Raw genomic sequence first — 24,116 nt, 5'->3', positions numbered from 1 at the left:
TAACATACAAGACCACACCAACTGTCAACATCAAGACCGAATCAGTCAAGCAATCAAAGATTATGTGATTAGTACTATAATCATGCTTGTAATTATTGGCATTTTGTTTCTGATATACTTTGATCCACTGGGACTGCAGACACCAAGCTTGATAGAAGAGTTGAGCACAATGGATGTTGAGGATGATGATATAGAATATGATGCAAGTGATGTAACTGTTATGGTGCATAAGGTTTGGCAGAAGGTGTTTAAAGGCAAAATTATTAGCAAAGCAGTTATCAAGGATGCTGCCAAAGTGTACAGATTGTATAACACTAATGCTAAAGAACAGTGGTTGCAGTGGGTTAAAGTGTTGCTTGTTGTGTTGGCGGTAATTGATGCCAGGTCTATACTGCAAGCATTAGAGGACATTGCTCATGGTATGGCAATAATGCTTGAAGGGAATGAATTTGTATTGTCAGACTTTGTGGCTGGTCTGATGTTAGTGTATCGTGATCAGAAGGAATAGAAGAAAGATTCCCACCTATGATCCAGGAGCTAAGTTGAAAACTGTAAGAGTGTATATGGCAGAGTCTCTATAGTCACACTAATCACTATATTCAAACTTGCATGCAGAAATACATGTTCGTGGTATTTGATCAACCAAGAGATGCTTCAGTATGATATATCTAAGTTATGCACTTAACTTAATGGATATCTTAAATTGTATACAATCTCCTTGCTGTTGTGTGACATAAATTTTCATGCTACAGTATAAAATGTAGTATGTTGTACTCGTTTACTTTATAGGCAGAAATTTTCAAGGGACTTAACTGTCATGAAAATGTGTAAAAAACGGCTTTTAAATTGATGAATTTTCAAAAGCGAGACATTCTGTTGCTGCCACACCTTAGTGTAACCTCATACTTATATTTTCACGAAGCTGTCATTACTTGCAAAATTCTTGAAAATTTTGTCCTTCAAACATTTTTGTCTGTCTGCTATATAGTCATATTTCATGTTACGTATTCTTGTCAGGCTACATACAGCATCATGGCTGATAACTAATTCATACCAGGTTACACAATGGATGTACCATTTGATCCTGTTGACTTCTATATACTCTCCAGTAAGCACTTCACTTGATACATATCTATACCTAGTGCAGCAGTGAAATAATTTGACAATCATACTAATCGCACTGTCCAGTACTGATACCAGTATTACACTCTGTTTCAATAGAGCCTAAAGTTTGTGGTTGTAATTCTATTTCATTTCACACTCATCTTATCTTTAAGTCATGCAGAGTGCTCTTTTTTCCTAGTATTGTTTTGTCATAAGTTAGTGATAGCTGGTCTCACTGAATGATCTAGTAACTATAACTGCTTTCGCATAATCATTACATTATCTTACATGACTACCTACATGTAGGATATCAAGCTACTGGTACAAAATGTCAGACACTATTTGGAGTTTGCTGTTGGCATATATGGATGGCCAGTACACATACATCAGTCCATTAGTGGGCACTGCTTGTGTGTGTGCCCATCTCAGGTGAGCAAACTATGTGAGTACTAACAATCCATTGGTTGGTGTAATAGTGTAAAGTGTGAAAAAGCAGCTATTGTGACAGCAGTTTTATGATATACTTGTGTAGATGCAGAGCAACTAACAGACGTACAGAAGATTTTGATGATGACAACTGTTGCCTGTGTAACACAGCAGCAGTGCAAGTGCGCTCTGAATTAACAAATGACAAAAACATGATTTACATTTCATTTAAGAATGAGGTATAGCTATATACTGTAACTGCATGCTTTAAACACTGTGATGTAACTTTCATAGGCACACTTGCCTCCATTTTCACTCTGTTTTGACCATCCTAATAAAGCTGTAGTGTTGTCAATAAGTGGATCATTATCACTAAAGGTAAGTGTGTATTGTGAATATATGCTGATCATGTTGAACCATCTCAGGATGCTCTGACTGATTTGAATATGACAACTAAAATACGTGTGGATGATGCTGCCTATCATGATCGAGTGATGAAAGTTCATACTGTATATCTTATAGTGATCAGTAGCCATTATTTATATCATATATATGGCATACACGCATGCTCGCACGCATGCACGCACGCACGCACACATGCATGCACACAACACACAAACATCAGCTCATCCATGCATACACAAAGCTAATGTGTTTGCCTTTAGTGTGCACAAGTCATGATTTTGTATCTTTAACTGTTTTTCAGTCTAGTAAGATGTGGCTAAGAAAGACAAAAGAGAGAGGACTCCACAAATTTATGGAGAAGATGCATGCAGTGGAACAGACACCAACATTTGTGCCTAGAAGGGTACTGTACATCAGGGATGCTGGTGGAAAAATGTGCAAAATGTATGTAACAATTTTATAATAAAGAGTAACTGCTTAAATTCTAATAGAGCAGTCACACAAAAGCAACCTGTTAATAGCTTAATTAAAATATTGTAATAATGTGATTTTTACATATGTTTGTTCTTATAGACAAGCATCTAAATCTTTGTCAGCAAATTGAATGCAACTTTTCAGTGAAAATGCAGTATATATTAAAATCTTTTATATGGTACTTTTAACTCACCAACTTTAGCAACTTAGATGTTCACTGAAGGTGGAACCATTCACCTTTCTAAATAATAAACACCCACCCCTTGTGAGGACTCATGATACAGGAAAAGTGTATTTAAAATGGCAGGAAATTGTATGTTCCTTGTACTCTAGTGGGGGTCTGGGGGATAGGGTTCGAAATGGACAATGGTTGTAATGACAAGCTTGAGCTCCAGACCAAATAATTGGAGTTCTAGATGCAATGGTAAACGTTTAATGTTTGCATAATTGCAAGTCCACAATGCAAGCTAATATCGTATAGCAGGAAAATGTGACAGGAAGAAACTTTGGCGAATTTAGGATTTTAGCGAGAAAAGTTTGGTGAATTTGCTGTTAGCTAATAAAAGGATTTGACAGAATTTAGTTTACCAATCATTTACCTAAGCCATGCAAACTTTCTTGCTATATATGGTAACATGAGCAGCCAGCCCAGGGCCACTAGAGCACACAGTGTGGGCTCTGTTGGACACACCTACAGAAGCCAGTCTTTAGACAGCAAACCTGGCAAGGGTAGCCATCTCATATTTTTATGATTCCAAAAGACAAAATAGATTATCCAAACTCAGGTAGCTACTCTGCAGCCAACCATTATCTATATTAGTATACAATGGTAATATCATAACACATTTGCTCTACTTTCTTTTATGATTTATGATACAGTATTACCGGTGAAAAAGAGGTTGATGCAGTGTGGGAATCAAATGAAGAATTTTGCCACATCATAGTGGATGTTGGCATGCTTGGTCATCACCTACCACACTTCCTAACAAAGGCCATCGATCGTCTTTATCATCAAAAGATCTGCAGAACACAACACCATCCGTCCATCATCAGACAAACAGCAACTAGTTACAGCAGCAGTGAATCCAATTGCCATGGAGGAAGATATACCATTTGGTGTTGGTAGTGTCCAACAAGTTGAGGTAGAAATACATAATAATCCTACTAATGATGGTGATGAGGATTCTGATATCCCTATCTCACGGTTGTAACTATGACAGTAATGAACATTCAATGACATACAAATTGTTATTGTCACAGTATGCTGTAATGATAAAAATGGTTGCATGTAAATAAGCAATCAATAAAATGAATGAGGTACATATATCAAAATTAGAATACATGTATTTGTATTTTGCTGAAAGACCACATGCAGTATTTTCAAGATGCAAATTGATCTTGCACCAACACAGTGGCTTACTTGTATAATTGTTTATACCATCACAATACTAACCATCCTTCGAAATACTATAATTTTATTGTAATTAGCTATAGCAAATTGCATGTATGCATATAATTGCATTATTGAGGGTTTAAGTCTATTATAATAATCTCAGGCTAAGGATATCAACTGTCGGATTATACAACAGCTATAAATCAATTTGATTATCACACAATTATCCTGTGCTAACTGGTACAACCAGTATATATTACACACATACATACATCATTAGAATCACGTGTGTACATAAGTCAGTTCATACCACATCAACCAGTGCATTACACAATCTAAGTATCACATGAGTGAGATTGAGTCCCAGCTAGATGCTATATTATTTTTTCATGTGGTTACTCAATTGAGCCATCAAATATGCTGTGCTTTACTTCCACAGTGACAACTTGATCATCATCAAGTTCAACAGTAAGATATTCTAAATAATGTTACTAGTTATTGGGATAGCTAGATCTGGAGAGAAGGTTCTACATACCTTATAATAGTGTCTCTTTTACATGATTACAATCAGAGGCAGAGAAAGCACTGAGAAGGGGAGGGGCTCAAAGACATAAATATGTTTTGGAGCTGCATGGGGTTGGGGAGGGTGTGGTTTTGGAAGAAAAGATTTTAACATACTAGTTAACATCGACTGCTTTATTAGAATAAATGGTTGCTCTATTAGAGTAGTTTTTTCTTAATCGAATTTCTAGTATTTCCCTAAGGTGCATTTGAGTGCCAACACTTTTAGTATGGTGATTTAGGCATTCCATAAAAGTGTTTTATGAAGAAAAACATTCTGTTGCAATTAGTGATGGGACTAGACTACTTGCTCAAACAGTGGGCACCATAGATTTATAACTTCCAGGTACAGTGCTGGGGGTGCATTGATACGTGTACCTACTGTACATATGCCTATATAATACTTAATGGTTATACCATGGCCACAAGGGATTTGCCTGATGTATATTCCCAAGCCTGAGGGCCGTAGGCCCGAGGGTGTGGGCATATATATATCAGGAAAATTCCAAGTGGCCATGGTATAGTAATCCACACAAAAACAGCCAAGCTGTGAAAAAATGGTGCGGCCTTAAAAAGCCTGGGTGAAAAAAGTTGTGAAATCAAGGGTGGCGGCCAAGAAATGGCTGCAATGATGTTAATGCTAATAAATTTTAACAATGCACACAGCCATTATTAAAAATTTTTAGCATTAACATCATTGCAGCCATTTCTTGGCTGCCACCTTTGATTTCACAACCTTTTCACCCAGGCTTTTTAAGGCCGCACCATTTTTTTCACAGCTTGGCTGTTTTTGTGTAGATTTCACTCCTTTTTGTACTTTATAAGGCCCCAAAACCAGCCTATGGCTGACTTTGAGGTTTGTTTTCACTCACATTTCATCTTTTCTATGTAGATACAATGATGATTATTGAAGACAGATTTATAAATGTATTTTATTGCATGACTTAATTCAATATTTGATAATATTATTGTAATACTCTAATAGAGTGCACATTTTTTTGAGGACTTCTAATAGAACATACATAGAATGTTCTAGAACAATCTAGTACTTCTATTGGTAGATCTATGAAATTACAAACGTTTGATTATGAGCAGATTTCAATTAGAAATTTCATTTATAAAGCAGAAAGTAAGTGAGGTGATCAGCCAAGGTAGCAATGGTTCAGTGGTTAAGGATGCAGGTGTTAGGTATGGAGGTCCCTGGTTCGAACTCTGGTAAGTTTTTTTTCGACATTTTTTGCACACCTTTTTTACCCCGCGGTGACTGTTCTATTAGAGTATTTCGATCCCGCGATTTTACACATGCTTAGTTTTTGCTTTATAACTTTGTCGCTGTAACTCTATTGCTATTCAAACTATCAAAAGGTACTGCTACGATGACCAGCCTATCTATACACCAATTTTCAAGTTATTTCTATACTTGGTTTACCCTGTAGCCGTGACAGAACTTTGATCTTTTTTACGTGAATAAACGCTCATAACTCCTTGAATATTACTCAGATTCACAACAAACTTAGTACGTGAATCCGCCGTTACATGTTCTTAATTTGTGCCAAAGATCGTTGCAATCAAGTTACACGTTAGCATTTTATAGTAACTTTTGCTAAGTGTGCGAAAAGAAATCGAAGGCCCCGTACGGCGTAAGAAGAAAAAAACGAAGAAATTAAAACGAAATTTTGAACGCCCATATCTCGCAAATGGCTGTTGCGAATTTAATCAAATTTTCTGTGTGGCGTACCCTACTTGGGGGACAGCTATAATGCAAAAATTGTGTGCTTTGGAGAAGGGGCCATGGAGGTATGCACACATGAAAAATCTGTTTTCTTTCTTCCTGTAAATATACTCACGGTGTGGTCGCCGGGTTTCTTGGCCGCACTACACACTACCGTGTGTCTTGATATATGCCACTCTGGTATGCTCACCTAATAGGTGTGAGGGAAGACAAACCTGCATTCACCACATTACTTTTATACATAGGTTTGCAAGCATCGATTGTGGGTTTAAATTGTGGGCACAAAAAGAATGATTGTGGGTTTCACTGGTTGTAGTGATACCATTTTAACCACTTTGTGGATGCCTAATGTAACCTAAGGTGCTAAAATAAATACTTAGTCATATAGGTTGAGAACATCTTGTCATGTAGTTGAAATGTGCCGTGCAGAAAAACAATCCCCACATTGCAAAAATGATTATTTAGTGATGCCTAGTAACTGAAATGCTGACTCACTTGATTCTTTTTGTCACAACAATGCCCCTTACTAAACCAACATGTGTTAAACTCAAACCCACAATGCAAAACTATAAGGGGGGAATCTCCAAACTGATTTGGTACGCTTAACATCATAATGACGCTAACTTCAGACCCCCCTCTCCTGAACGTCACACTATGAAAACAATGCATTGGCAATAGAAGCACAAAACATTATATTCTTTACCTGACAAGCAGTATAGCTGTTTAATCACGTCAATTCCTCTATTCCTATATAGCTGTTTACACCATAACTGCTTTAATAAAAATTTGTCATGGCCTGAACCCCCCTTAACGTCTAAGCGTACCAAAATCAGTTTGGAGATGCCCCTTACAGGGGCGGATCCAGGAGCTGGCAGGGGGAGGGGCACAAACAGGCTGAGTTGTAGGTGGGTGGGGAAAGCCAGTTTCTCTTGTTAGTTGCTACATTTTTGAAGTAGCAAATAATCACCACTTAGTAGTGTCTCACTGTTAATTTTTGACATTTTGGCTTTTGTAGATGGTTGTAGAGTTGTGTAAAAGGCTATGAATCTCTTAAACAACAGCAACACGATAATTATTTTAGAGGTGCTTAGTACACAAGAAGGTGCTCGGGGCAATTTCACAGCTAGTTTGACTTTGGTTTACTTTGATTCAGGTAAAATTTACATATCGTTTTAGCCCTAACATAAAGTTTAGTATTTTAATCAGAAGTATGGTTCCTCCAAAAGGTGAAGAGGGGGGGGGGGGCATTTGTCCCAAATGCCCCATCCTGGATCCGCCATTGCCTTAAGCGGCTCTATATGAACAATCAAAGGGAACTGATACAGTGATGCTTTGTAACTGCCTTAGCATCAAAGGTATTGGTGTAAAGGGCTATGAGTATATAGTCGTGGTGAGAATACGTCCTGCCGCCAGCCAGTGGCATAGCCAGACCTTTCGCCATGCCTGGGCAATGGGTGGGCAAGCCATTTCCCATGCAACACACGTACACATGCCCATCTTCATATGGACATCAATATAACATTTTTAAAATGCATTATGTATCATCCTACACTACTGCATGCAAGATGACTAATACAAGCGAACGCCTAGCTAGCTATTGGCCTTCTAACATATGACATACATCTAGCTACATGTGTCTTAATACCAGACTAGAGTAAAGTATCAATTATCGGACAATATGATGTTCGGACAGCTGCCATTCACTTCCTGGGAATCCTGCAGCTTTGGTTATTGTACCAAAAGGTAAGCTACAATAAGCAGTATTTATCCTCCAATAATCAGCTTTGTGTGATTAAACGTTTAAGAGTTACAGCCAATAGTATGCTTAGTCCGATAAAATCTATGCTCGGATAAAACTATCAGTTGTCGGACTTTGATTTTTACTACCAGTAAACAATGTCCAATTTATTTCAAATTTGTATGCAATATACCTGTACTCATTAGCTATTAATGGCCAAAAAATGGTTTTGTTATCTTTAGTATAGAGGGAGTACGAGCCTCCCAATTTTTAGTGGTATTGTCGGACGCCCTCCGCTTTAATATAGCCATGCCCACCAACAGAGTTCATGCTTTTTGCAATAAATGCACCAGTGCTAAACCACAGAAGAAGGTAAATAAATATCTTTCAAGAGTAGAGGCGTGTTTTAAAGTTGATATTCAGGATATTTCAATTGGAACGCAGTATTTTTGGCTCCTAAATGAAGGAGATACACGCTAGGTGGAAAAATGAAATTACGAGGCACAACTTTCTGACCAACCACATTTGTTAGTCTTGGTGCCTCAATCGCGAATACCACCTAGAAATGAAAAGATGTTCCATTTTCTACCTTCTATGGATGCACAAAGCAACATTTTCGTCCTTTTTGTTTCACCCATATAAGGTAGAGAAAGAAAAGCCTTTCAATTTCCGTGACAGTATTTGTGATAGGACACCAAGACTAGCATATGTAGGTGGTAAGAAGGTGGTTTTGCATAACTTCATTTTTCCACCTTGCGTGCATCTCCTTCATTTAGGAGTCAAAAATACTGCGTTCCAATGGAAATATTCTGAATATAAACTTTAAAGCACACCTCTACTCTTGAGATATTTATTTACCTTCTTCTGTGGTTTAGCACTGGTGCATTTGTTGCAAAAGCATACAAACTCTGTTGGTGGGCATGGCTAAATTAAAGCGGAGGGCGTCCGATAATACCACTAAAAATTGGGAGGCTCGTACTCCCTCTATGCTAAAGATAACAAAACCATTTTTTGGCCATTAATAGCTAATAAGTACAGGTATATTGCATACAAATTTGAAATAAATTGGACATTGTTTACTGGTAGTAAAAATCAAAGTCCGACAACTGATAGTTTTATCCGAGCATAGATTTTATCGGACTAAGCATACTATTGGCTGTAACTCTTAAGCTTTTAATCACACAAAGCTGATTGTTGGAGGATAATTATTGCTTATTGTAGCCTACCTTTTGGTACAATAACCTAAGCTGCAGGATTTCCAGGAAGTGGGTGGCAGCTGTCCGAACATCATATTGTACGATAATTGATACTTTACTCTACAAAGATTCTTGAATTAAAGCACGAGGCGCTCTATCACGTGATGACTATGCTCTGCCACTACAGTTGTTAGCCTAGAAAAGTGGAAACAAAAAGAAAAGAATTGCTGACTGAACAAATACTCCATACCGTTTGAACTGAGCAGTATCCACACGGATAGATGGGTGCTAATTTCACAAATACCTCTAGACTGCTTTGCCTCCCGAGTTTTTACCACACCAATAGCTACCGTGATCACTTAATCCAAATGTAAACCGTCCAGCCCACTATAGTGAAACCAATTCTTTGTCCTTCACTCCTTGCCACAATACTGCGCGGTTTTTTGTAATCACGTGATCTTGCTTCTATTTATTGCCTCCTCTATTTGTGCACAATCGAGTTACTCGTAGGGAAAATCCCTTGGATAACCCCATCTCTGTTTAGCCAAAAAGAAGGAAACCATCGGCGAAAATGGCACGGTGAGTGTTGTATAAGTTGTGCTATACTTATTCTTGTACAGTGACTAGTTAAGTAACTTTAGCAAAATCTCGAGCTATCCAGCCCACGTTTTTATAATTACTCTAGGAGCTGATGGTGGGGCAAAGAAGTCTGATGCCCGGGCAATGCCCTGGCTTGCCCGGGTTTGGCTACGCCACTGCCGCCAGCTGGAAGTTCCTGAAGATAGCGGCGCTGCAACGGACGAGGTTGAACGCTAGATATCGCCCTGTGGTCAGGGCAATATGTGAAATATAACCCTGTGGTTTCCTTTGATCTGAAGTGTCAAAGTGGTATATTGTACGTTACACGACATGTCGTAGGTGTGGCAAATACGTCATAGCTGCGGCAAATACGTCATAACTGCTTGTGTAAATTGGGGAAGCGTTAGCAACGTTGCGACGAGCGTTGCGATTAACTACCGGTACTCACTGCTCTAGGGTGCATAACCGTATAGCAAACCAGGATCATGCCTCGCATGGTGTGTTGCAATAAGACGTGGAGCGTTGGAAGTGATGACTTTGTAATTTCTTCGATATTGGGTGTCATTTTTCGTTTATTCTGGTGAGGTGTGAACAATTTTGAATTGACGTGATTGACTCTTCGTACTGCAGGATAGGAGGACTGATCGCCTTTACTATCGTGGTGTTGGTGGGAGGAGATTGCTTTCCTGAAGACTCTGCCAAGCAGATCGTGTATACGTTCATCTGCAGTCAAATTTTCATCCAGATATGTGTGGTTGTTTCTGAGGCTCTAATAGGGTTCGTAAGCAGCAGGGGGACCATCAATGATGCCCACCCACGTCGCCACTTACCACACCTTTTACGCCTAAGAGCATTTCTGTACTTTGCAGAAGTACTTGGTTGTGCCTTTGGTAGTTATGTGGCCTGGAGTTCTTACATAAAAAATCACATCGACTGTGCTCGAGAAGATCGAGTGAGGCAAGCCATTCAAGCATATGTGATCAATGTTATAGTGATCCTCACTATCTTCACTCTATTGTTCTTGACCTATTATGATCCACTAGGACTACAGACACCAAGCTTGTTAATGGAACTGTACATAAAATATAGTGAGGATGAAACAGATGGAAGCATTGATGTTAAAGTGAAGAAAGTTGGTAAAAGAGGCGAGCAGAAAGAAGGCAATGACATGACAACTACAAAATTATACAGTGCCAGTTCAAAGAAGCAATGGACACGAAGGGTCAAAGCATGGTGCTGTTGTGTAGGTGCGCATAACAACACGTCCAGAGTAAAAGCATTAGAGGATATAGCTCATGCAATGGCCACCATGTTTGATGGAGTTGACATTGTGCTATCTGACTTCATGACTGGTCTAATGTTGATCCACCATGACCAGAGACAAAAAATGAAGAGCAAACAGATTGACCTAGCAGCTAGGCTGAGGAATGTGAGATATAACTCATAGTAGTAGTGTAATATCTGTTTATAGGAGTTCAATATAGCCATATGTATTTCACTTCTCTGACTAAATTTGCAATTGTCTAATGGTGGATGTACCTATTTACACAGATCACCTATCAACTTATGGATGATAACGGTGACAACTTTTTTACTTCAGATTATGAAAAACATCCCACTGAGAAAGAAGTTGACTTTTCATTACCAGTAAGTAGCTATACATATGTCAGCCTATAATTGATTATTGTCATTGGTTGATTAGGAGACACATTTGATGATGAAAGATATTAAACACTACTTGAAGTTTGCACTTGGCATATATGGTTGGCCTTTATACTTGTTTATCAACCCATTAGTTGGACCAGTTTGTCTGTGTGCTCATCTCAAGTGAGTAATGAGGATGTAACTAGATTTGGTGTGTTACCACCTACCTCTTTAAGTCCTGAGGGCATCATTTTATTTTAGTGTTTGATATACATGTAAAGTATTAACGAGTCACCTTAATTATCACCTCTATTGTGATTCAAAGTATAGTATGCAACCAATGCTTTGAAGTTCTGTTAGTCCATATACAATAATGATTATACATTAATATCAAGAGCAAATATTATGACCTCTTGTTACTATCATTGCAGCAATCTCTTGGCTTCCACATTTGATTTCACAACTTCCAAGGCCACACTTTTTTCACAGCTTGGCTGTTTTTTGTGAGGATATATCTTAGAGTATAGCAGTACTGTTCAGTATGGATCATGCCCAAGAATATCACTGAAAAACCAGCCTCACTTTTCATTAGGCATAACCAAGCCAACAAATATCTTCAAAGCAACCCCAAGCCCTTATGAATAAGGCTATGGGCTCACTGTTCAACATTGCTTCGACCCAAGACATGCCTTTTCGTCAAGTACAGCAGCTACTGTACATGTATCATGGACCTACCTTTGTCCCCCATTTCTTTCTCTGCTATCGTGCTGATTGGTGGTAATGTGGAATGGCTTCATTGTTTATTTTCTGACTGGACTGATTTGTCATACTTGTGACTGGTAAAACATAGCTGGCAAAATGGCCACTTTACAATTGGTAGTTGAGGGTTGCACATTCAACCGGCATTTCCATTGTGACTGGATTGTATGCAGAAGCACGTCTTGTACTGTTCTTTAAGTGGAACATAGCTGCAGATTGGCAACTTCACATTTCAGTCGGGCACATTCAGTTAGAAAATTTACTTATTAGTAGGAATCACAGATCAGAAAAGCTTTGACACAAGAAGGTCATCTATACCATACTAGTTGACGTTTAATCCCTACTTCATTCATAGCTATACTATTGACAGGCTGAAGTAGGAATTAAATATCAGATAGCATAGCTGCAGGTGTATATAACCTCCCATGTTTCATTGTGTTTTTTATCTGTGATCCCCATCTAAGCCATTAAATTGTCTTCATATTGCTTTTCAAAAGTTGCAGTATGTAAAATAACCTCCAGATACTATTTTCAGAGCATATATATATTATCAAAATTTCCCTGGGGAGCATGCCCCCAGACTCTCCTAGCTTGCACATGCAAGCACATGCTGAGTATCACATGAAAGAGCAGATCAATAAAAGTAGCGTACGTGACCATGACCTCCATTGCAATCCATGGATGGCCTGACAACTCAAAATCTCTGGGCTGATGGATCTTTTATTAGACGAGCATGTTGGTGTTACATCATCTTGTTTTTTTCCTTGTAACTCTGTAATTTTTACTGCGATTTCTTTTAAATCACAAACGGTTTGAGTTATGATGGTTAGCCCACACAAAGACTGATTGTAAAGCCATTCCTTTTGGCAGTTTATTCTGCAGGTGTGCAAATGTTGATCTTTTTATGCAAATAATCATCCATAACTCCGTTAATATCAGACTTAGTACATGAATACACCTCAATACATTTTAATGTATACCAAATTTCATGGCAATCGAATTGCACATATGTATTTTATACTGGTTTTGTACAGTGTGCAAAAAGATTAAGAAAGATCCCAGGAAAAATGAAGGAAAGAAACAAAGAAATTAAGCCTAACTTTGAGGGCTTGCATGTGTTTCACAAATGCATAAAGCAATTTCGCTGAAATTTGGAATGTTAGGTGCCAAAGGTGGCCAGCAGCTATAATACAAAATTCGTGTGCTTTTGAGTGCTTTTGAGTAGGGACCACGGAGCTACTATGCATGCATGAAAAGTGCATTTCTTTCTTCCCATCAATATACCCGCAATGTAGTATGCCAGCTTGCTTGGCCGCACAACACACTACTGTGTGTCTTGTAGTATAATCCACACAAAAACAGCCAAGCTGTGATAAAATGGTGCGGCTTTAAAACACGTGGGTGAAAAAGTTGTGAGATCAAAGGTGGCGGCAAAGAAATGGCTGCAATTGTGTTAATGTTAATAAATTTTAACAATGCACACAACCATTATTAAAATTTATTAGCATTGCAGCCATTTCTTGGCTGTCACCTTTGATTTCACAACTTTTTTCACCCAGGCATTTTATGGCTGCACCATTTTTTCATAGCTTGGCTGTTTTTGTGTAGATTTCACTTTTTGTACTTTATAAAGCCCCATAACCAGCCTGTGACTGACTTTGGGATTAATTTTTATTCAAATTTCTTCTTGTCTATGCAGACACAATGATGATTATTAAAGACAGACTTATGAATGTATTGTATTGCATGCTTTACTTCATAATGCTCTAATAGAGTGCACATTTTTTGAGGACTTCTAATTGAACATGCAGAATGTGCTAGAATAATCTTCAACTTCCATTGGTAAATATATTGCATGCTTTACTTCAATATTTGGTAATATTATTGTACTACTCTAACAGAGTGCACCTCTTCTATTGGTAGATCTATGGAATTATAACTGTTGCAGGTTTAAACTAGAATTTAAAGTGAGGTAATCAGCCAAGATAACAGTGGTTCATTGGTTAAGGATACAGGTGTTAAGTATGGAGGTCCCTGGTTCGAACTCTGGTGAGAAATTTTTGTTAACTGTTTACCCCACAGTGACTGCTTTATTAGAGTATCTCGATCCTGTGATTTTACACTTGTTTGGTTTTGGCTTCATAACTTTGTAGCTGTAAGTCTATTGCTTTTTTCAAACCATGAAAAGGTACTGCTAACAATCAAACTTCTGTCACAGCTACAAGGTAACCAAGTCTGGGATAAAATTGAAAATTGGTGTGTACATAGGCTGATCATCATAGTAAACGCTCATAACTCTTTGGATATTTATCAGATTCTTAGCCAACTTTGTATGTTATTTCACCTTTATACGTTCTTCATGGTTCCAAAGATCAAGGTGATTGAGTTACACATTTGTGTTTTATATCAATTTTGCAAAGTGTACAAAATATAAATCTAAGTCCCTGTAACCCCTTTACGGCTAATTAAGTTGAAAAACACGAAGAAATTAAATTGAAACTTTGAACGCCCATATCTCTCAAATGGCTGGTGTGAATTTGCTGTGTGGCCTACTATAATGCAAAAATGATGTGCTTTACAGATGTTGCCATGGAGCTATGCACACATGAAAATGCTGGTTTTTTTTCTTCCTGTCAATATGCTCACGTGCACAGTGTGGCGTGCCAGCTGTCTTGGCCACATGACACGGTATATAATAAAAGTATCACTAACACCCAAATCACGCTACCCCTAAAACAGTATGGTATGCTCAGGAATAATCTGCAGTGTGATGGACACTCAACCAGCTAAATTTACTGTCATAAGAAGGTTGTCCTTTTTCAGAGGTAAAAATTTAATAGCATTTTTAGAGGCCTATAGTGGCCCCAGAAATTGTCCTTTATATATAAGGAGGTTAAAATGTAAAGTGTCTCACTTTTACACAGACGGTCCTTTAAGAGAGGTTCCACCATAATAAGCCATCACAATGTCAACATGTATGCTGGCATGGGTTGAGGATACAGTGTGAATCCATTCCAGGATTACCAGTTTGAGTTAGAAATTATGAATACCTATATTAGTTATTGTTAGGTGCATGGTGAACCAGCGTTGAAACCGGGTCGGGTCATCCGGGCCAACCGGATCACATTTTCTCCGGGTCATCCGGGTCTGCCCCGGTTTACAAATTATCCGGGTCTGACCCGGATTGGATCACATGAGAAACGAAATTGTTCGTTTGACAACGTGGAAACTTATAAACACTATCGCGTAGCTCTTTCATGAGCCACGCCCACTTATCGCATTACAAACATACGCTCAGCCACGCCCTTTTATTAGTAAGTGCAGTATGTAGTGCGAAACTGAGGGTATCTATGGTGAGGGTAGCTATTGTTAGTAGCTGATGACCTTTTTTTTTTTTTTGGTCTTCAACCTACAGCTAGGCTGAAGTTGCAATTCTAAAAGTCTGGATCTGCCCCTGTTTACTCAACACAAATTGAACACTCAAAACGTAGTCTCGCTCGAGACTAGCCGAAACATAGCTCTTATCGCACGCCTCAACTTTAATTAATCCGGGTCACATCCGGGTCAGTGGGTCATCCGGGTCAGCAGTAGTGACCCGGTTTCAATGCTGTGGTGAACATTCTCTATGTTCCTACAACACACACTGCGTGATGGTTCTCACCCACAGTGTTCAGAATTCAGTTGTTGGTCTAGCATCATAGACCACTGTTTAGCTGAGATAAAGTTTTACAGTGGATTCTATTCATTTTCTTTTTGTTTGTTCATTTATGTATTAATTTTATTGTTTATATTTAATCTTTAGGGAACATAGATGAGAGCTCACATCTATAAAACTGTATGTATTTTTACCTTTCAGGTATAGAGCACTAAACAGACATGCAAGGGACTTTGTCCAAGATAATTGTTGTCTTGCCAACACAACAGCACTTGAGTTGTGTTCTCATTTAGAAAATAAAGATGTAATCTTTGTCAGTTACGAAAATAAGGTTTGTAAGAATACGTTACACATCACACACAAAAGCATAAAATCAGATTTCTGACTGTATTTTTGTCATATACTGTTTGATTCCAACTGTCAGGCAAAAAAGTTCAGTGCAATTTCTGCGCACAAAAAGTAGCTACAGAAAAGGACTATTCAATGACATTTCACAGTCTTAATACTTTTTTTGTTTCAGATGCTCTCACTTTTGAAAGATCGATAATTGTGATCTAATGATTCAAGTGGTATTGTAAGAAGTTAAATGTTTTCTTAGATTTCTCTTACAATTGCCTTCTAATAAACACCCACTGCAGAATTATGGCTGCAAGAACATTCATAACACTTCCTAAGTGAAGATTTGTGTGTACTCATAAAATGTATCATACAAATATTTTATAATTTAAGACAGATTAAAAGGCAAATACTTGAAATGTGACTGGATAAGAAACTTACCAACTCAGGTGTTAAGTATTCAGAGAGTTGTAGCTCGCCAATAGTTGGAGCTTTGCAATTAAAGCAATTTACATAGCACTTGAACATGTTCCCTCCTCTGCCTTCTAAGTAGACTATAATATTATGAATATCCTCCAACTAGTTATCTTCCTAGACATGTAAGGATAGAGATGGGCATTTGCCAAAATTCCCCCAAGCTTCACCATTGCATGATGTTATTTCCTTGTATGACTTTAACTACACAGAGGCAATATATATTCCTATACCACAAGACAGATTTAGAGAGAGTTAGGCAAAGGGAGGCTTCCCCTCTCTACTTCAGGGAGCTCCAAAAGGCAGGTTACGATTAAGTACGGACTTTAATAGAACAGTCTTTCAACCACTATACCCAGGAAAATGATAAATATTCAAACACAATGATGACATTTTGGCTTCTCAAATACATTGGTAAAGTTAATTTATTGTGAGGGAGGAGGTAGAGCTTTGCCATGCATCTTGCACTTACTACTCTAAGCGTTTCCCTGCTCCTGGATTTGCCTCTGAAGATTAGTAATTGTGCCCAGATTTTGAACCAAATTACACATCAGGCAAAATCAAACTAACACCACCAGTGGATAGCTACACTACTGTACTACTGGTTTGACCTTCAGGTTCAGTAAACTACTCGAAGCTGGTTTTAGCAGACGTCTTTTCTGGGTGGTATGAAGAGCTCAATGGCAGTTTCTGGCCATGTGAAGAGCCTGGCTTAGCAAGAGTCAGTGGTTTACTGGTGGATGGCTTGATAATGTTGTTGGCCCTATAATCTTGTGACAGGACTTTAATCATGATCTGCCTCCATTTTGAAGTCTATCTCTTGCCCACCCTGTCACCCCCCACCCTCCTCAGCACTCGTGATGCGACTTTGCTCATCCAACTGCTCAGATTTTTAATCTTATTTGGTAGGATACTCTACAAGCAGCTACAAGCACTGGAAGTGGTCCAGAAGGTAATAGACTGATGTATCTTTTGTGTAAATTTCATATGCATGCTTGGCAAGTTATGCTGACTTAAATTCTTTAAAACCATTTATCTCAAAACTTCTAATATATGATTTGGAATGTTTTTCCAAAATTCAGTCACATTTTAATAATGATGGTATAATATTAGTGCGATTAATTTTTAGGTATGCATGCCTCCATTTTCGCTCTGTTTTGATCATCCAAACAAAGCTGTAGTGTTGTCAATACGTGGATCAATGTCACTAAAGGTGAGTGTGTATTATGATATTGTCTGATCATGCTTTCACCAAATATAATAACCCTTAGGATGCCTTGACTGATATGCACATATCAATGCAGGATATAACGGTAGATGATGATAAGTATAAAAACCTTGTAACAAAAGTTCACTGTGTAAGTATACAGATATATACACATACAATAGTGAGCAATTATTAACTATGCACTTTTATAACCATAGGTTTCCACGATTCTGTGTATGGTATTTTTTTAATTGGAAACTTTCTATGCAAGCAGTGTATCCATTAAAATGTGTTATTGCTGATTGTTATATATGTCTACTAATTTAGTTATTCAAGCACTCAATTTTGAGCATTGTGTGTGTGTGTGTGTGTGTGTGTGTGTGTGTGTGTGTGTGTGTGTGTGTGTGTGTGTGTGTGTGTGTGTGTGTGTGTGTGTGTGTGTGTGTGTGTGTGTGTGTGTGTGTGTGTGTGTGTGTGTGTGATTTTGGAGATGTACATGACTGTGTCCTTCATTAGGGCATGTATGGAGCTGCTAAAAATGTTATGAAGCAAGTTAACAATCGACTGGAAATGGTGTTTGCATATGATAAGGTACTATAGTGACTCGATTTGACATTGTGCATTGTAGTTGTGTCTGTGAAGGTCATGTCATTTTATTTAACAATTACAGTATCATGACTACAAGTTGATCATCAGTGGTCACTCACTGGGAGCTGGTGTTGCTGCTGTCTTGGCAGTGTTGTATCATAGTAGATATGAAAACCTCCACTGTTATGCCTTCTCTCCACCGGGATCAGTGTTTACACTACCACTAGTGGAGTATTCTAAATCTTTCATTACTACTATCATCTATGGAAATGACATCATACCCAGGTGTGTTGCTTACATGTTCTGCCTCCAAAATGATATCAGTCATTCCAGGCTAACTTTCCGCGGTTTGCTATACCTCAAGAAGAACATAACACATCTTTTTATGCACTGTAAATTTCCTAAGGTACATTTCTCTTTTACGTATTATTTGCTGCTACTTTTGATTCTCCATTAGTAGAGATTTATACTTGTACTATTGAGTAGATCTCAAGTAGAACTTTCATTTATAATGTAGACATTAAGTGAGCTGATCAGCTGATAGCAGTGGTTCAGTGGTGAAGGGTATATGTTTGAACTTTTTGTTTGACATTTTTCATGCCCTTTTAATTCTCAATGACTGTTCTATTAGAATATTTCAACTCTGTATAGCTATCAATGCACAATTTGTTTTAATCCAAGAAAGGTTTGTGCTATGATGATAACTTATGCACAAACCAGTTTTCAAGTGATTCCCTTAAATGGTTTACCCTGCAGGAGTGAGGTCTTTCAATGCAAATAAAATAATTAATCATCCATAACTCTGTGAACATCCATCAGATTTGCACCTAACTAGTGCAAGAAATAGCCTTAGTAAGCCAGATTTCAAGGTGATTGAGGTATGCATTTGTTTTTGTAATGATTTTTGTAAAGATCTCCCCAAAACAAAGAACTGAATAAAAGAATGCTTATAATTATTTCATGAATGTATAAGGTGACCTTGGTATGTGGGATGCATGCTAAAGGCATTTGCAGTGTAAAATCATTCCAACATGGACTACGTATGCATGAAAGTTATGTTTTCTTTCTTCCTGTCAATATACCCACGGTGTGACACACCGGTTTTCTTTTTTTACTACACAACACACTACCGTGTGTCATAATCCAATTCAGGTGCATAGAAACATACAGAACCTTAACAACATAATCGTTAAGACTGCACTCCTCCCTTAACTCTGTTATCTCAGCTCCTTTATGTAGCATGCCATCCTTTGTCCATCGATGTTTTCATGTTGCTATGGAAAGTATCAGGATCACCATCACCAACAGGAGTTCAACTGTGATCTTTATGATCATTCAGTAGAGGAGGGCTTACTAAAGACACCCATATCAAGCAATAATGATGAGTTAGCTGAAAAGGTATGTGGTAAATACAGAGGAACCCCAACTACCATGATGTGATGATATATTGCTCAATAGAGTAGTTGACTGGTCTATTAGAGTAGAAGGTACTGTATAATTTTAACTGTTTTATCAAAATGGTATTGTGATACCACATCTCTTCAGAGATAAAATTTTAAACACATTGATGTTGCCAGTAGTAACTGAGGGTCCACTGTATGTGTAGTTCAGCTTAACATAAGTGAAATAACTAATAAGCTTTTTAAAGCCTTTTCAAGGTTGAAGTTCTACATATAGTCACATTGACTGATTCATAAAGAAAACAAATTGTTTGAGTGATAGTTGGTGGAAATTTTGTTTTTTTCTGACGACTATCACTCAAAAAGGAAAAAAAAGAGTAACAAAAATCATTCATACAAATTTAAAAGTTTTCATTCATATTTATGCCATGATTTTGCTACAAAACAATCATGCATGATATGAGGAAAGCAAAACGACAAAATACTCAAATTTGTCTACCATAAAATCACACACTATGTATTACTACACAACTATAATATTATACACAAATATTTATGCATTCATCTTCATTTTGTCTGATGGAGTACCTTAAGCACTTACTGCCTTGCGGTAATTATGCACACCAGAACTAAACTATTTGTATTTTTAGTTTTTTACATGTCCCATAAAAGGTTCATCGTTTTGTGGAAGAGATGTACACAATTGAGCAAGCACCAGCATTTGTGCCTGGTAGAGTATTGTACATCAGAGAAACTGGAAAGAGAATACACAAAAGGTAGGTACAGTATTTGTGTATACTCTAAGATGCATCTTTTTCTTGATAGCTGATGTATTGCTAATTATGTTGTGTTAAGGGTAGATTGATAAGTGGCCTTAACAAACTCGAATTTTGCTGAATCATGTCATGTCTCCTTAAATTATGTATTTAGTATTAAACACACTTACGAGGGATATGACTAAAATATTTCCGAGTAATTGTTTTGTAACTAGTATATTCTACATCCCAGTAAACCGCTATTTATAGTGAATTAGTACCTGTTAGTGATCGATATCAGTAGAGTCATAGATGGATTTGGTATTTGAGACTTATCTACTCGTGATTACTGAATTATTCATGAAGGAGACAATTAGCAACCAATGTAAGTATTGGTTGATTTAGGCACTGGTTATTTATTAGAGGCTTGTTTACTTTTTAGGTAAATATTTTGCAGAATGTGTGAAGTTATGCCATGCTGGTACTGTATAGCTTCAATATTTTGAGGGGCAAATTTTTTGAGGTTGAACTATGTTGCTAAAAACAATTTTTTTTGCGGATTTGCAAACAATCCCAAAATGTATTAGGCTATATAGAGGTCTAAATATTTCAAGGATAAAATTTTCACTGATAACCCCCAAAACTGTGAAATCAACGAAATCCCCCCCCCCCCCCTCGAAATGTTTAGGCTATACGGTATGTGGTAAGCATAGCTACAAACCGCCATATATCAATCTATAATGGATTCAAAATCTTTGCAACACATCCATCTGTAAAGCAAATTAAACACGATCCACTATGTCACTTCCTGCCTTTTACCAATCAACATGACTGGTGAACAGACTGACTCAACTAAGTTACTCATGTATTCAACTAAGTTACTTGTGTACTCGTGTATTCAAACTTGTGTATCAGCGTTTCACTCAGTTATATGTATCTCATCACATTTTAAAGGCATTCAAAACTTCGCATAATGCATGGATGTGCATGTGAATGCACTGCGCATAGGCATTGAAAAAAAATGGAAATCCCAGTGCAGCACTTTTAACGTGATCTTCACCACAGGTGTGGTATATATTATGTACTGATGTACTACATATACACTATAGGTTTTGGAATATTATTGGTGAGAAGGAGATTGATGTTGTGTGGAAACCAAATGAAGATTTTTGTCATATCATTGTCGACACGGGAATGTTTGAACATCACTTACCAGACTCTGTTGTGAGTGCCATTGATCTTCTCTACCATCAACACATTGCTGAAAAAGACAGACCGCCTGAAACAAGACGTGTTCCAGCAGACTCAATAATACAGCAACAACAAGCAAGCAGTACCACTATTGGACTCCACAGGCAAGTCACATAAGTAGATATGATAATGATACTCAACCTAAATATCAATTAGGTCTTGTAGAATAGAAGATAGACTGATTGGCCGCTCCAACGAGTGTCTAGTAGAGGGTATTACCACCAACTAATGGACACTACCTACTGAGAACCATGCATGCATTGCAGCAAAATTTTCTTATTATTTGCTAATAGGTGTTAATTTTCATTATACAGTGCAGTTAAAAAATGTATTCTGGTACCTACTTGCAAATCATCATCATGTCATTGTTTTATATGTTAGCAGTTCTGGTTATTAAGCTGTAACTAAGTCTGTCACTGACTTTCTTGTTAAGAGTAGCTGTCTGTCAATTCTTAAAAGGCCGGCTCAGCAGGGTTGGCCATGGCCCACCCTTGGCCTATAAATGTTCTAAAGATTGAAATACTCTAATAGAGCAGTCATGCATTCCAATAAAGCAGTCAAATGCTGCAGTATACTGGTTTACTAGCTTTGGATTATTAACTTATGGTAATACAGCTTAAAGTATCCACTGCTTATTTATCTAGATTTGTTATTTTAAGAGATAAATTTGCTAGTATCATTGACATTATCTGGGCTCTTATCCAGGCAAATCACTATAGACGTATCTGAAAAAAAGACCCTCTATCCAACAGAGCCAATTTACACCAACCACTACCAAGTACCACCACTAATGGTCTCCATAAGAAAGTAGTACAGTCAATGGCAGATGTTGTGCTAGATGCTCAGTCGAAATATCAGATATATGCAACCAGGTCTTTTGGTGTAGAAAGATAGATTGTTAGGCTCTAACCAGCAGAAAATTGAAAATTACTAGGACATACTATGTTATTTACTGGGAACCAATGTACAGAGACTCCAGTATGCTTTATATAGTTTTTCATTGCAGATGTGTTGCTAGTATTAGCTAGGTTTATGAGACCAAACTTGTATTTCAGCATGACTAATTTTCAAACTTTCCTGGCTGTAATGCCTACAGACTCCCTAAGGTTTGCATGCTGATTGTGTTTTGTGTAATACCATGTACATTGAAACAATACAGAGGCCCATATATGCACAGGCCTCTGAAACTGTTAAATTGATAGTCAGGTGTGGGGGGCAGTGCCCAATCCCCTCAGAAATTTTTATGTGTTGTTCATTGAACATAGCTAGGCACCTTAGACTTAATTCAAACATTTTTGATGTAGTTTGTGACTGTGTATAATAATAAATCTGTCTCTAGCAAATTGCTATCTGATATAGGCATAGCACAAGGGGAACTAGGTGAGTTAGAGCGCCCTCTACATTTAGAGGTCGAGATACTCTAATAGAACATTCATTTACTCCAATAAAACAGTCAGAAGTAGCATAATTATACAACTCTGGTTGTCAGTTAAAACAACTAAAACACTTTCTAAAATTGAGTTACTGATTCTATCCACATGCACCTTAGTCTCTGGATATGAAAAATCATACACCTGCACATGCACCACATGCATGCCAGCAATATCTAGGTTTAAATATTTTGTAATGCATGCTTGTGCAGGGACCTTATGCTAACTCTGTTTTGTAGCTAAGACTTTATTAGTATTCTTGCTTCCAGCACTGGATCTTCATAAACATTTACATATTTTATTCAAAATTGCTAGCTACCAAATTCAATCTCAAAAGGTTGATTTTTCAAAATTTCATTGAGGAAACCTTATACTATACCTAGTTTTTTTTAGCTCAGTATATTATAGCTACTATTAGTGTTCACACTTTTTGTGTTGATTCAGCAAATTTCATTCACCAAATACAATCTCAGAATGTTAATTTTTCAAAATTTCCGTGGGGAGCAGCCTAGGCCTGTACACTATAGCTACTAACTTTGTTTTATAGCTCAGCAGCTATACTATAAATACAGTAAAAATTTTACTAAGTATGGTTAATAGCTATCTTTTTGTTACTAATGGAATTGTAGCCAACTCTTTATTCCCTTGTTAAACAATACTTGTCCAATATATGATGGTAGCCTTGACAGCTTAAATGAACTGAAACTACAAATTTAAACAAGATCAGTTGTTGTTACATACATTGAGTGTATATAATGTCAACATTTACTCTATAGTCATTTGTTTCCAGTCATGCAATGATTATTTGGGGGTACTCTAGTGTGGTACAATATATGCTGATGATCCTGACTTTCATATATGTGTGTACTGTATGTAGCCAACTATTATTTGATTGAAAATGTATTATGTAATGTTAGAAGGTATATAGCAAAACAGATTTCTGAAATAATATGCTTAGACAAATCCTTTTACATACTTGCATGTTACCTGATGAATAGATATTGTTACG

General features: G+C 37.5%; 1 protein-coding gene across 4 annotated transcripts; it reads left to right on the top strand.

Moving 5' to 3' along the window:
* Positions 1-9,158: 9,158 nt before the first annotated feature.
* Positions 9,159-24,030, top strand: LOC136242516 (diacylglycerol lipase-beta-like). 4 transcript variants are annotated; one of them, XM_066033954.1, is made up of 15 exons: positions 9,887-10,188; positions 10,239-11,037; positions 11,160-11,255; positions 11,311-11,435; positions 15,868-15,997; positions 17,606-17,689; positions 17,748-17,834; positions 18,200-18,274; positions 18,354-18,556; positions 18,605-18,677; positions 19,511-19,669; positions 20,344-20,447; positions 21,536-21,781; positions 21,834-21,936; positions 23,753-24,030. In XM_066033954.1, exons 1-14 carry the CDS (start codon positions 10,094-10,096, stop codon positions 21,904-21,906), a joined length of 2,349 nt encoding a protein of 782 aa, XP_065890026.1. In that variant the 5' UTR covers positions 9,887-10,093; the 3' UTR covers positions 21,907-21,936; positions 23,753-24,030. The 4 variants fall into 4 exon arrangements, with proteins under 4 accessions (XP_065890028.1, XP_065890027.1, XP_065890025.1 ...); XM_066033956.1 differs by lacking the exons at positions 9,887-10,188; positions 10,239-11,037 and adding exons at positions 9,159-9,608; positions 9,715-9,833 and having other exon boundaries at positions 18,354-18,677; XM_066033953.1 differs by having other exon boundaries at positions 9,885-10,188; positions 18,354-18,677.
* The last annotated feature ends 86 nt before the right edge of the window (positions 24,031-24,116 follow it).

The sequence above is a fragment of the Dysidea avara genome, chromosome 13 (genome assembly GCF_963678975.1).
Source record: "Dysidea avara chromosome 13, odDysAvar1.4, whole genome shotgun sequence".
Lineage (NCBI taxonomy): Eukaryota > Metazoa > Porifera > Demospongiae > Dictyoceratida > Dysideidae > Dysidea > Dysidea avara.
The sequence above is the reverse complement of the archived record's forward strand: the minus strand, read 5'-3'. Positions and strand labels throughout refer to the sequence as shown.

Excerpts from the sequence above, each read along its gene's own strand:
- LOC136242516 (XM_066033953.1), top strand. The coding sequence starts at position 10,094 with ATGCCTCGCATGGTGTGTTGCAATAAGACGTGGAGCGTTGGAAGTGAT. Across the intron at positions 18,678-19,510 it reads TGCACTGTAAATTTCCTAAG|CATGCCATCCTTTGTCCATC; the intron begins GTACATTTCTCT and ends TCCTTTATGTAG. Across the intron at positions 19,670-20,343 it reads ATGATGAGTTAGCTGAAAAG|GTTCATCGTTTTGTGGAAGA; the intron begins GTATGTGGTAAA and ends GTCCCATAAAAG.